The 15,083-nt window shown below is 42.8% G+C and overlaps 2 protein-coding genes across 2 annotated transcripts in view; one reads left to right on the top strand and one right to left on the bottom strand.

Annotated features, from left to right (window-relative positions):
- Nucleotides 1–15,083, top strand: part of LOC144602214 (oxysterols receptor LXR-alpha-like) — a 442,571-nt gene that overhangs the window by 215,975 nt on the left and 211,513 nt on the right. The window lies entirely within an intron of this gene.
- The window catches only part of LOC144602213 (SITS-binding protein), a 63,484-nt gene continuing 58,223 nt past the window's right edge, over nucleotides 9,823–15,083 (bottom strand). The window contains exon 10 of the mRNA XM_078415023.1: nucleotides 9,823–14,404. Coding sequence (XP_078271149.1) covers nucleotides 14,183–14,404 — 222 coding nt within the window. The 3' untranslated portion in view covers nucleotides 9,823–14,182. The remainder of the gene's footprint in view (nucleotides 14,405–15,083) is intronic.

Genomic DNA, 15,083 nt, shown 5'->3' with positions numbered 1-15,083 from the left:
CGTTCAGAGCACATCCACAGTGCAGCACCTTACACAGAGCCCCAGCCAACCTCCTGCCTGGATCATCTGACCCGACCCAGCCCTGAGGGTCTTTGGGGGGGGGAGAACATGCCTCCTGTGGCCAATGTTGTCCACTGGGCTGCGAAGATCTCTCAATGGGAGCATGCTGCCTCCACCCTAACCCATAACTGCAAACATTCTGGAGGCAGCACCCGTGGCACAGCCCTTTGTGGCCCCTCAGGAGGCTGGCTCCCATGATTAAATGCCAGCAGCTGCACAGTATCTGAACACAGGAATTATTCAGTAAATGTTGAAGGAGTAACTGTCATTGTGTCGACAGGGGACCTGGTGAAATGAATAAGGATTGCAATGGAAAATTTGGACTTTAATGGTACTTTCACCCTTCCCCCTAAAAGGTAGAATTGTACTTTCAGCTTCAATGGGTCCACTTCTCAGTAGAGGGCAGAGGATAGTTTGTGCACTTTTAACCAAACATGACAGTATTATGCTGGCCAATACCTTTAAAGGAAGAGGCTCGTACTCTGCACTATACAGATAATTCCCTTTAATCTGACGCTAGTGTTTCCAGAATATTCACTATCGAACATTGAATTGTGTGTAATGGATCTTAATACAGCGTAAACGCGTTAATCCAACTGTTCATATTCCACACCGACAGGTTTTGTTCACAGTCGTTAATTTAATGTTATATTTCAGTCGTTTAACTGACAGCCAATGCATAAAACATTTCAGACCGCTAGCCTCCAACTCTTCATTCAGCCAAGCCAATTAAATAACATGTTTAATAAACTCTTCAGTTTTCATTTCACTTTTTATCACTGATTTTCCTCGATTATTGAAGTGTTTAGTTCATTCCACAGCACACAGAACTGCAATGTATTTGTTCAAAGTCAGTGGGATTTCCCAGTTGTGTATTCTGAATCCTGCAGTGTAATCATCCAAGGTAGAAATAGCTCTGCCACTGCTTCCTGTTTATACATCGTGCTGTCTGATTACTGCACATGACTTATGAGTGTGCTCTCATGTCCCCAGTTTGCTATTTTAGTCATCCTTTCCGGTTCTCCCTGTACAAATTAGAATTTGGCAATATATTAAAATGACCCATTTCTGCTGTAGCTTTATTTTTTTTAATATCCTGCTGTGTCTTTAATCGTAGAATTTCTCATTCTCCGATGGCATTCTTTAGGCTGCCTTGCCTGAGGTTTCTGATTATTCCCTCACACCTGTAGATCCAGTATTTTCCTCTACAATTTCCCAATCAACTGGTTCCTTTCTAGAGTCGAGACATTTTGGAATATCACAATTTAAACTCCAACATCTCTGCAGCTAGTTATTTGCCCTCTCCCAGCAAATACAGAAGCCCCGCAGAAAGCATACTGTCCAGTTGCATCGCAGCTTGGTTTGTGAACAGTTCTCCCCAAGGCACAATCATTTGTAGAGAGTTGTAGATGTAGGCCAGTCTATCACACAGGCCAGACTTCCCACCATTGGCTCCATCCATTCTTCATGCTGCCCCTGAAAAGCAGCCAACATAATCAAAGACTTGCCCAACCAGTCATTCCTTCTCCTCCCTAGTCCTGTTCGTACAGAAGGTACAGAAGCATGAAAGAGAACACCACAGACTCAGGACCGCTCTTCCCCTCTGATACCAGGCTTGTGAACGGTCCTCCATAAGCTAGGGTACTGTCCAATTCCACCCCACTGAGGATATTGGACTTTGTCTGATGAACTGATGCGCCTCAATGCACGACCATGCTGAGAATTATATTCTGCACTCTGTATCTTCCCCTTTACTCTATTGTACTTGAGTTTGACTTGATTTATTTATGTGTGGTATATCTGTTCTGTTTGGATCAGATAGGCAAAACAAAGCTTTTCACTGTGCCTGTGGACACGTGATAATAATAAATCTAAAGCTAATATGTGTTGTCCGTTACTGGGGAATGTTTGCCAGTGAGCTCCAGGCACATCTTACCCTCTTATTGATCACTTCAGTTTTCATTTCCATTTTTATCCATGGTTGTCGATGATTATTCGAGTGGTTTGCATTTGAAGTGTTTCCCACATCAACTACAAACTAAAAATGCATCAGATCTGTTCAAAGTCAATATAACTTTCCTATGCCTATTTGGAATCCAGCATAATTTGATAATCTGATTTATTCTATCATCCGACAAAGGCAAGGATTGTGTCAGATTACTGAGAATTGAACCTATAGTTTGGAAGAGTGCTATGTTGGCGAGCTTGTGTTTCATGCAGAGTGCCAGTGATGGGAGAGTGGGACTCTCACTCCATAACACTGGGTCACCCACTGACTGACTGTCTCCGGATTCAGTGTTGATTCGTCCTGTTTCTGTGATGTTGGGAGGTTTGCCCTCGATTCTTACAGAACAAAAAAACTTGTTCTGAAATTGATTCCAGACACGAGAAGATGTCATTTCTAGTCATTTTTGAAAATTCAAGAATTGATTAAGAAAAAGATGGATGGTTTGAAATTACTCAATAAGCAAACCTATAATAAATGAATGGATTTCATGATTGAACCCCACCCAAGTGGCCACTGGCACTGAATCTAATGTCTGGCCACGGAGAGCAAGATTGACATCACATACACATACATACATTGATGGAGCTGGGTGGTCACTGGGCTATGCTGAACCGTGGAGTCAGTGTGGGCTGGGGTGTGAGGCTTTGCCCAGTGTTGATGATTTAAAGTGGCTTCTGTCTTATAGGTTAGCAGAAGGTGATTGCATGATTGGAAAATACAACTCTTTTTCGCTACCATTGCCTCCCCACGCATGCACACACAAACACATACTTGGGCTGTGGAATATGCCAATGGAGCACACAAGCAAACCCTAGTGCCTTCATCCAATTGGGATTTGCCTGATGGCTTTGAGCAAAGAACTGTCCCATTAAGACAAACAGTGCTATTGAGGTGAGTGTTCTGTGGGGCATTTACCACCATTCATGGGAAGTACCAGGAGAAGGGGAAGTGATGAAGGAGGGGTGCAAGATTTACTGGTGATCACAGGCATTACCAAATTTGTCCACTGTAGAGATTCAAAACATACAACAACCCACGCCCAGCTCTTCATCCAAACAGGAATTACTGTCTCTGCATTGATTTGTCTATGTGGCCTCCTTACTGAAGTGTGCAGTCCGTCTCCAGTGGCCCATTGACCCACGCCAAGGCCTGAACTGACTGTGTTGGGGGCCGTTGACATTAAGAACCAGATCCTCAGGAAGGACGGTCTGTGAACAAATATAAAAAGCCTGAGGTGACCTGAACCCTTTGAACCAGAATCCAAGCACCACCTTTCACCCAGTCGCAGCTAGTTTGGTGCCAGCATGGAATCGTTAATCCAAATTTAATCCTGGGGGATTAAACTAGAGCACGCAGTAACCAAAAGTGGCACATCAAAGCCTCCACCTCCACTAGGCTTGATCCCTCCTTCAACATCTTGTGCCTTCCTCTACCTCAGCCTGTGTTAACTTATTCACTCACTGGCCTGGTTGCTCAAAGGCCAGTGCCCAGACATAGCCAGTGAATGAGAAGGGACAGTTTGTTTAAACGGGAGCTGGTTCTCATTCTCAGCTTGAAGAACCCTCTTTTGAAATCCTTTGCTTGCTTACTGATCCTTGACTGAATCTGGAACAAATGCAGGTCAGTATCAGCATAACTTGTTTCATCCCTTCCAGCCAAGGAGCTGTCATGGTTCCTGTCCAGCGCAGTAGTACCCAGTCAGCCCCCTCAAGCTGGTTCTCCCATTCAACAAGGCCATGGCCTAACTCTAACTCTAACTCTAACTCTAACTCTAACTCCCTAACAAACCCTAACTCCCCATCTCTTGCCATTTACCTTATTTTGTTAAATGTCCATCTCAGCATTGAATGTATTACAAGGCTCCACTCTGCAGCTCTCTGGAGAGGAGAATTCCAAAGATTTACACCCCTCTTAGAAAAAAGTGCCCATCAGGCCCATGCGTTAAGACGGCCCTGACCTAGTGTAATCCACAGGTCACAGGGAGAATGTACTGAGAGCATCTGAGTTTAGGATTGCACCTGTTCAATTTCATAGAAACTTAGAAATTAGGTGCAGTAATAGGCCTTTCGGCCCTTCGAGCCAGCACCACCATTCAATATGATCATGGATGATCATCCAGAATCAGTACCCTGTTCCTGCTTTCTCCCCATAATCCCTTGATTCCATTAGCCCTAAGAGCAACATCTGACTCTCTCTCGCATGTCTTTCATTCATTTGTTCTATATCTCTCTATTTCATGGGTCTATATCTCTCGTTTCCCTTTCCCCTGACTCAGTCTGAAGAAGGGCCTCAACCCGAAACGTCACCTATTCCTTTTCTCCAGAGATGCTGTCTGACCTGCTGAGTTATTCCAGCTTTTTGTGTCTATCTTCCCCAACCAGAAGCCTTGTTTGAACCAGGAGATCTACAATCTTCATGACTGCCCAGATACAGCATGGATACAGGTCCCTCAGCCCACCGAGTCCGCGCCGACCAGCGATCACCCTGTACACTAGCAGTATCCTACACACTAGGGGCAAATTAAGTCAATTAACCTAAAAACCTGTGTAGGAAAGAACTGCAGATGCTGGTTTAAATCGAAGGTGGATACAAAATGCTGGAGTAACTCAGCGGAACAGTTAGCATCTCTACCTGAAGAAATGTCTCAACCCGAAACCTCACCCATTCCTTCTCTCTAGAAATGCTGCCTGTCCCGATGGGTTACTCCAGCATTTTCTGTCTACCTTCAACCTACAAACCTGTACGTCTTTGGAGTGTGGGAGGAAACTGGAGACCCCGGAGAAAACTCACGCGGTGACAGGGAGAATATACAAATTCCGTACAGATAGCACCTGGAGTCAGGATTGAACCCAGGTCTCTGGCGGCAGGACTACCGCTGTGCCACTGAACCACCACATCCAGAACCCTTATGGTATTGCAATCGCATTCACCAACACAGACGTCAGAAGATCCTTCAAGGGGAGAACCATTGGAAAGCATCCGGACCTGATGGTGCACTTGGTCATTTTCTAAAAATCTGCATGGAGCAACTGGCTGGAGTTTTTCGCAGACATATTTAACCTCTTCATTGCCGAGGTCAGAGGTTCCCACCTGGTTTAAAAGAGCATCAATAACAGCCGTGCCCTAACAGAGTAAGGCAGCATGCCTCAGTTATTACAAACCGGTGGCACTAATGTCCACAAAATGACCGGATTAAGTGTTTTGAGAGATTGGTTACGGCATATATCACCTCCTACCTCGGCAAGAACTTGAAGCCAATATAATTTGCCCATCGCCACAGTAGATCAACGAGAGATGCAATCTCACTGGTTCTGCACTGGACCACTTGGATTATAAAATACATGCATCAAGTTGTTTCTCATAGATTGTAGCTCAGGGTTCAACACCCTCATCCACTCCAAACTTGTTAGCAAGCTGAGAGTGCTGGGTCTCTGAGCATCCTTTTGCAACTGGACCCTCTACTTCCTCATCAACAGAACACAATCCACATGAATTGACAAGAACACTTCCTTCTTGGTAACCATCAGCATAAGAGCACCTCAAGGCAAGGTTCTCAACTCCCTGGTTTACTCACTCTATACCCGTGACATAACTGCAACTCCATCTTTAAATTCATTGATTACACCACTGTACGAATTATGGACAATAGGCTAGACCGTATCTCTACAGGAGACCGATTGATTCACTTAATGGTGCCAGAGCAACCATCTTGCTCTCAACGTCAAAAAAAAACCAAGGAACTGATTGTTGACTTTAGATGAAGAAGACCAAGGATCCACAGACCTATCTTCATCCATGATTTCACTTCAAAGGTCAACCCCTTTATCCTTGGAACCAACCTTGCAAATCTTCCTTGTGTTGCCTCCAATGTTTGTATATCATTCCTTAAATATTAAGGCTAAAACCCTCCGAAGCATTCACAATGTGGTCTCAACAAAGTTCTGTAAATTTGAATCAAAACATGCCCACTTTTATATTCATACACCTTGCAATAAAGGCCAATATTCCAATAATCTTCAAGTACCTGCATGCTAACATTTTATGTTTAATTTACTAGGATCCCAGATTCCTTTGTATTTCCTGTACTATTAAATTTGTTGCAATATTACTTTATGCTGAACTATTCTATTTAAATAATAACTTGGTTTTAATTCATCCTTCCAGTTGAGAGTCTTTAATTTTCCCACGTTATTATGTTTGTCAGTTTCCTTCCCACTCTTTAAACCTATCTATATCCCATTGCAGAAGATAGACACAAGATAGTCTGAAGAAGGGCCTCGACTCAAAACGTCACCTATTCCTTCTCTCCACAGATGCTGCCTGTCCCGTTGAGTTACTCCAGCTTTTTGTGTCTATCTTCGGTTTAAACCAGCATCTGCAGTTCCTTCTTTCACATATATCCCATTGCAAACTCTTACTGTCCGCACGACTAGCTAACCCAGCAATCTTTGGATAAGCTGAAAATTTGGCGAGAGTACGACCAGATCGTTTAACCAAGTCATTAATATCTATATACTAAAACTCTAGTTTGTTATCTTGTTTGTGACTGAACTTCAGCCAAAACGGTACACGATAGCGCGACAGTTTCAGGCCCACCTTACTCACCATTGTCACTTTAGTGATAATGCAAGTAGTTTCATTGAAATCGGTCTTATATTTTTTAAGTTATTCACATTTTAAAGTTTAAAAGGAGGGGAGGGGGAGGGGAAGAGGGAAGGAGGGAGTGGGGGAGAAGGGAGGGGGCTGGAGGAGAGAGGGGAGGGGGGGAGGACAGGGTACTGCACCAATGCAGGAGAGGTTTGGGCCCAACGGGTCCACTTGGTCTAGTAGATTATAAATGGCTGCACCTCAGCACTGAACACTATGGCACCCCGGCAGGTAATCTAAAAATGACCCATTTATCCTGTCTTTTGGGTTTGTCAGTTAGCCTCTATCCTTGCCGATATATTACCCCCCACCTCACTTTAATCTTATGCAGTGACGTTTTGAGTGGTACCTTATCAAAATCATTCTGGAAATCCAAATGCACCACATCTCTTGGTTTCCCTTTACATACTTTGTTACATACTTCAGGAACACAAGGACATTTCTCAGACATGATTTTCCTTATGCAAGTCCATGCTGATTCATTATTGCCTTATAATTTGTCTTGTTACAACCTACTAATAATAGATTCCACCATTTTCCTAATGACAGGTATTAGGTTAATTGGCCTTCGGTTTCCTGCTTTCTGTCTCCCTCCTTTCTTGAATAGTGGCATTGGAAATGTTAGATTTCAACCAGTGTGACCATCATCTCAACAGCCACTGCCTTTAAGATCTCAGAGTGCAGACTATCAGGTGCAGAGAACTTGTTGGCTTTTAGTCCCATTCGTTTCTTATCTTGAGAATCAACCCAAAACCAAATGTATCAATGGGTCGATTAAGAAAATGCTAGCTTATTGCAGGCGAAACAGCAGATGTCAAACAGCGGTACGTACGGAGAACAGGTCACACAGGAATACAGAGAGGATAGGGAATACACATTTACCAAGGGACAATGGAATTCTAGAACAGATGACATTTGAAAAAGAGAGGCTAGAGGAGATTCACAAGGTTGCCTGAGACGGAGCGATTATGAGGGGAGACTGGATAGGCTGAATTTGTTTTCCTTGGAGCAGAGAAAGCCAATGAGTTACTTGATAGAGGTGAACAAAAGTATGAGTATCATACATTAAACAATAAGAAACAGAGGTGTTAGTGACCAGAGGACACTGAGTTAGGGTAAAGGGATTGGTGGGAGAATTCTTTCACCAAGGGGTTGATTGGAATCTGGAACGCACAGCCTAGCCTGAGAGGGTGGTGGAACCAGAGACCCTCATAACAGTTAATATATATTTAGCCCTGGACTTGAAATAAAAGGCTACAGTCATGAAATGCCATGGTCCAGAAAATTACAGGCTGAATGTTGGAAACTGGAATTAGCATAAGCAGGTGACAACAAAGACATAAGTGACTGCAGATGCTGGAGGGTGAAGCAAAATAGAAAATGCTGGAGGAATTCAGCAGGTCAAGCAGCATCTGTGGAGGCAAAGGATGGTCGACAAGTTAGCCACTCCCCTATCCATGCTGGTATATTGCCCCCTTCTCACTTTGATCTTATGCAGTAACTTATTACATGACACCTTATCTAAATTCTCTGGAAATCCAAATACATAACGTATAATAGTTCTTCTTTATCCCTTTTGTTTGTTACATTTTTCAAGAACACTAGGAAATTTGCCAGACATGGTTTCTGGTATTGATAGGTATTTGCTAGCCAGCATGGACAAAGTGGGCCAATGGGCTGCATGACTCTCTAACTCAGTGATAAAAGAGACTGTGTGGCAGGCACAGTGATGCAGCTGATAGAACTGCCGCCTCACAGTACCCCAGACCCAGGTTCGAACCTCAGATGCTGCCTGTGTGGAGTCTGCATGTTCTCCCTGTCATGGCATGGATTTCCTCCTGGGGATCCGCATTCCTTCCACATCCCAAAAACATGCGGGTTTGAAGATTAACTGGCCCCTAGTGTGTAGGGGGTGGATGAGAAAGTGTGTTGGGATAGAACTAGTGTGTGAACGGATGATTGATGGTCGGCGTGGACCTGGTGGGCTGAAGGTCTGTTTCCATCCTGTATTTCTAAACTAAATCCAGTGAGTACACTTTATGCTGAGTAATGTTGATTAATCTCTCACTCACCACCTCAAACTGATTTATTTGGATAGCAAATTTAATAAATGGATACATCTTAACATGTTGTGTAAGAAAATAACTGCAGATGCTGGTACAAATCGAAGGTATTTATTTCACAAAATGCTGGAGTAACTCAGCAGGTCAGGCAGCATCTCAGGAGAGAAGGAATGGGTGACGTTTCGGGTCGAGACCCTTCTTCAGACATGTTGATAATTTAAAGGTAGATTGGTGAATCAATCATTGGTATTTGATGTGGATATGAACATACATGCTTGCCAGTCAGCTGAAGAAATACCCTGCTATCAGACAGGACAAATCTGTGTCTAGCTTAACATTACAATTTTGCTTAAATTTAACACTGTATATAGATTTAGTAAAAATGTAATAAACATTGGGAAGCAAAAAAAAATCCAATGCTGAAAATCTGAAATAAAACAGACTGGAGACACTCAGCAGTTTAGGCATCACCTGTGGGGAGAGAATGGGGTTAACTTTTCGTTAATGTCTTTTCATCAGAACTGGGTAAATTTAAAATTATACATATTTTAAATTGCAGAGCAGAGGGAGCGATGATGTGAACAAAGCGCATGTCTGTGAAAGGGTGGAGACAGAGGAAATGGATGGCACAGATATGTATCCACTGAGGGAATTTGTGGAGGACTTGTTAATGGCAGAGGGTGGGGGAACGGGGGAACAGAGGAGAAGCAAAGAAACAGAATGATATCATGTTCCAACTGTGTGAATAGTGCAGCCGCTGGAAGACTGAGGGGAATGTAAAGAAGCGTGTTAGGAAAGAACAGCTGGTCAGGCGCCATCTGTGTAGGGAGGGCCACATGGAGTTACATCACAACTGGCTAAGGATTGAGAAGCATAGTGAAATACATGAGGTAATGGATGATGTTTAACTGCAATCATCAGTTTTGTTGCAATAATTTAGAAACTGAAAGTTGATGCATTTTCCTTTTTATTAAATAATTGAAAATACTTAATTTTTGCAAGATAACTGAACAAATTGTACAGCACCAAAAATAAAGACCAAAAAATTCAAACCCTAGATTTGATAAATAAAGAGATGGCACAGATTTAAGATAATTTATAAAAGAACCAATGAGAACATAAGGAAATACATTCTTTTTTTTAATAAACAGCACATTGGGCAATATTTGGAATGCTCTGTCTGGCAAGCGGTTGTTATAGGTTCAAAAGGTAATTGAACAAGACACTTGAAGAGAAAGTATTGTACGATGTGTGACTAACTTGGTTACTCTTCGAATGAGTCACTTCAACTTGAATAGCTGCATGGGTTCCTTTTGTGCTGCACTGTTCTCTTAGTAAGATGCTGTGCCGTAGGTGGAAATTGGTTTGGTTTTATTGCGATTCTGTACAGGGGCAAGTTTAAGGGAATGGGGCTTTATCTGTTATGATTAAGGGAAGTAGTTGAGCCCTGTGTTTTTTTCTCCAATAAGTAAAAGGTTGATAAGCATTTAGCCCAAAAGGTAGATCAGCAAATGTATTAAAAAGATTAAGGAAAATATTTTGAGAGTCTGTGATGGGAAAGACTGTTATTTTAGTGTAGGCAAGAGCAAGACCTGAAAGGTGTGGATCAAGAGTCCAAAAGGAATGAGCAGCATACTTTCTAGAAATCTGGAACAATGTTGAATGAAACTTTGGGATCCATCTGCATTGATCACCAAAATGTAATGGGTACAACAAAGTAATTAAAAAAGCTAATGGGATGACTGGATATAGACCTCTATGTCCACGGGGTCAGAATATAAGGGGGCAGAGTTTACTTTCAGCTGTTCAATATCCTGTTTTGACCCACAGTCGTCGTCTGGAAACCACACAGAAGGAAGTGGATTTTTGATTTGGTTATACACACTGTAGATATGCTGGGTCGATTCTGGGATTCCAATAGTTAAATTATAAAGAGATTACACAACAAGGGGCTTATTCAATGGATTTGAGGGTTGTCATAAACCACCTGACTGTATTATTGCAATCCTTCAAAAGTTCTCAAGATATTAAGGGGAACTAACAGGGTGGATAGACACAAAATGCTGGAGTAACTCAGCGGGACAGGCAGCATCTCTGGATAGAAGGGATGGATGACATTTCGGGTCAAGACCCTTCTTTAGAGAGAGAAACGAGTTACACTCCTTGAGAAATCCAGGAAATATCTCAAAACTTTGCGTCAGGCCTTTCGAGAGTGAAATTACAAACACATCTATCTGAAAAGGGAGGTAGAAATTTAGAACTTTCTTCTGCAAACATGTTTCAAATGCTAAATCTGAGGATAATGGATAATTGATAACCAAAGAAGGGACGAGGCAAAAGCAGATATAAGGACACAGGTCACTCATGATCTCACTCAATGACAGATTTGTGGGACAAAATGGCGTGCACCTGTCTCTATACGTAATGTAAAAATTTAATGATGAATTGAAGTATTGTAGGAAGCATAGAAGGGTTAAGTCTTGGGAGATAGAGATGGAATAGAACAATTCATGTTCAATATAAGTAAGCAGACAAATTCTAATATTCAAAAGAATTAGAGCAAGTTTCTCAAGAAAAGCTAATCGCACTTGACTACGTTTGTGTCTCCATAGATAGACACTTGCCGAGCATCTCCGATATATTCTGCTTTTATTTGAGTGAACATTTTGGGGTGTTGCTCTAATCAAAGTATTATTGATGATTGTAGCAGAGACCAGATGTTATCGTTTCAAGTCAAGGTCTTCTCTAGAACATGATGATTTTGACCGTTGTGAAATTCCAGTGTGTGTCAAATGAGTGCTGCACCCTAGCTTTTAACCCAGGGCCCCACTGCTTCTTCCAATGAACATGAAAAGGTTCATGAAGCAATCAGAAAGATAATGAAGCTCTCCCAAGAACCTGGCCACATTTCTCACACATCTGTCAACAATATTTGCAAAAAGTTCACCTGCACTGCTTGACCTTAAGTGTTGTTAGCTGGATTCCTGTTCATTTTGCTAAGGCCCATTAACACATTGAATGCTAATTGATGCATTTTTTAGTAGAGGAAGTAACAGTAACCAGGACATTTTGCTCACATGGTACACATGAATAATACTCATTAGATCTACCGGATAAGGCTAACAAAGCGACTTAACCTTTCACTGAAGGACACCATTCTTCCCTCAGTACTTTACTGGAGTTCCAGCTGAGGTGACTGCCTCATCGGTGAAGGAAGCAAAGTTGCTGCTATCTCATCTGAAGCAGAAAGTTGAGGTGCTTTTAAGAGCTTCCAGAGACAGTCGGTGATATCAGATGAGGAAGGCATGAGTAGTTCTGAGTCATGAGGATGGAAAAATGACAAAAAACACAAGGAACTTTAATTAAAATTTCCAGTCCCAGGTTTCTGGTTGTTGCAAAAATCGAGAGTGCACGCTGTGTACCATCAGCAAAATATATATTTGTAATGGAACTGTGATTAATATTTCTTACCATATATTTATTGTTTGCAGAAGTGCAAATATGTGTAGGCAATCTGGGAGTAATTCAATGAGATCAGTTCAGTACACTGGTTCCTACCCAGGCAAGTTGTCAAACTTTGAACTTTTCGCTAGTTCTTGGAATCAGTCCACTGTGCACAATAGCTAAGAATTTGGTTGGGGAGGGGGAGTTAACATTAATAATTTGATCAATGTTAAGTATGATATTTTTCAGACTGTTTTTTTCAGAACATTATGGTGCAGTGTCTGGGTTTAGGCACCACTTGGCCAAAGACACAGGATCGAACTTCTGATGGGAGCTCAGTAATTCCCCAATTCTCGCTACACTCTGGCGAAGCTAAAAAATGGGGACAGTTCCAGTGGGGAATCCAACTTCATTATCCTGACCTAACAAGGAGCTTTATTTCCAGATGTTCATTTCTATTAAAAGAAAGTCTTTTGCAAAATGCACTACTGCTCGCCTTTGTCATTATGCCTGCATCACTGGAAGGCCAGCATTTAATGCTGATCCCTAATCACCCTTGAGGTAGTGGTGAACCACTGTGGTCCTTCTCGTGAAGGTGACCCCACAGTCTTCTTGGGTAGGGAGTTCACAGGATCTTGACCCAACAGTGGTGTAGCAGTGACAAAGTACCACGTTAATATATTGAATGAATCTGAGGGGAACACAAAGATGGTGATATTCCTCTGCCTATAACTATATATATAATGGGGATAGTGGGAGCGTAACCACACAGATATGTGGATCTGGTGGTTGCTCCTTGGTAGAGGCAACCACCCGTTGCAAGGCTGGGTGCAGCACATAGGCACAGGTGGATAAAGGCAGCAAGGTATTGAGGTGGCATAAGGCAAGAATGGAGAACAGGTTCACACCAGATCACACGAAAGAACATGATAAACCAACGCAGCAGACAATGGGGTCTTTTTCACCAAATATAACACTCGCTCACACCTCAGTCTCTATTCCAGGGACTCTGCCCATCTACTCTCAGTTCTATCAGCACATTGGCTTCCTAAACCTCAATATTGTGTGATGGGATAGGTGATGTTTCTAAATCATTCCAGAGTCAAATCCTCACATAAATATTTATATTGATACACATAACCCAATGCATTTTGCTGTGTAATGGGTGTTTTGTATTTAATTCACAATGATCCTTCTCAGATTATATGACTGGGTAGTGTGGAGGGAGCTTTACAGTGTATGACTGGTGCTGCCCCTGGGGGTATTTAATGGGCAGGCAGAAGGAGGAATTTGGCACAGGGCTGTCCCTACCCTGGGGAGTATTCATGGTACAGTATAGAGAGAGGTACGGTGTTCTTGTCCTGGGATCGTTTGACCAGTGATTAAACTGGAAGTGTTTAATATCTTAACAACACTTCTCTTAGCATAGTAAACAAAATCTGCAGTTTTTCTGTTTAAATGCCTGTGGAAATAATTAAAGACTGTGGTGATCTGTGATTGTGCGGGCCCTGAATATGGGCCTGGTCCTGAACCAGAGCCTGGATCTGTTCAAGCATGGGCCTAAACCTGAACCTGGATCTGAGCCCTAATCCAAGGTCTGAGCCTGGGCCGGGCTTTGAGCTTTTGGCTGCCTTGGACCTTGCTTTGAAACATTGGCTGCTTGCACCTGATGAATACTTAATTCAGCTACCACTAGAAAACAGTTCAGCCTCACAGGCAACGTTGAGGCATGGTAATGGAAGGTTCGGGCCACAGCTTCTGCACAGATTGCAGCAGGTGCTGGAAAGGCCAGTTCTTGCAACCCCCCCCCCTGGGGAGTGCGATCGCAGACTGGGCTGTTTCCTTATCGCTCTCTGTAAACGGCACCTGCTGACATTTAAGACAGTGCAGGCAGCCAAGCTGTGGTCAGTAAAACAAAAGTCCAGTTGATTGTTCAAGAATTGTGAAGAGTTTTGGTCCCTCAGGCATGGGGGGTTGCTTGCTGGCTCTCCGTTAAGGGCGGATCCTGGGATTTCTGCCTGATGAAAACTGCCACGTCAGCCAGGGACACTGGGAACTCCTCGAGCAGGGTCCCACCATCAAACACCTGGGCTGTGTTCACATCTTTCCACTGGTAGCCGTTTCCTGGTAGATAGATGTCCCTGTGGACTTTGCCCGGCTCTGTCACTGGTGCCACCAGTACCTAGGTGTGGGAAGCAGACTGGTTACAGAGTGGGCTGCCAACTCTACATGAGCCACACACTTCCCCAAACAGCAGACAGCATCGCACTAGCTTTGCAAAATGCGGCCAGACTAGAGCTTCTAGCAGGATTATTGGAGGTTTTTTGAAGAGGTGACAAAGGTGATCGATGAGGATAAGGCAGTGGACGTTGTCTACATGGATCTTTGCGGGAACTTGAGGTTTTCTTTGAACGTTGGCTGAGATGGAGGCTCGAGTGTGTCATGAATGCAGCTGATAATGTTGTCATCTGATGGTCGATGTTTGCAAATTTACGAACAACAGTTTTGATTAATGCAGTATTTTCTAAACTGTGAATTTGTAATAAAAGCTCCTTGTTAAGGAAAAGATATATGGATTTTAGTAAGGCATTTTATAAAGTTCCCCATGGTAGGCTGAACCAGAAGATTAAAATGCACAGGATTAACAGTGACTTGGTTGTATGTATTCAGAATTGGCTTACTGATAGAAAACAGAGGGTTGTGGTGGAAGGATAACATTCAGGCTGGAGGTCTTTGACCTGTAGGGATCCGTGCAGGGAAGTGGCTGTTTGTGATATATATAAATGACTTAGACATAAAGATAGTATAAGAAAATAACTGCAGATGCTGGTACAAATCGAAGGTATTTATTCACAAAATGC

Source organism: Rhinoraja longicauda, chromosome 18 (genome assembly GCF_053455715.1).
Source record: "Rhinoraja longicauda isolate Sanriku21f chromosome 18, sRhiLon1.1, whole genome shotgun sequence".
Taxonomy (NCBI): Eukaryota; Metazoa; Chordata; class Chondrichthyes; order Rajiformes; family Arhynchobatidae; genus Rhinoraja; species Rhinoraja longicauda.
This window is presented reverse-complemented; position numbering and strand designations above follow the sequence as displayed.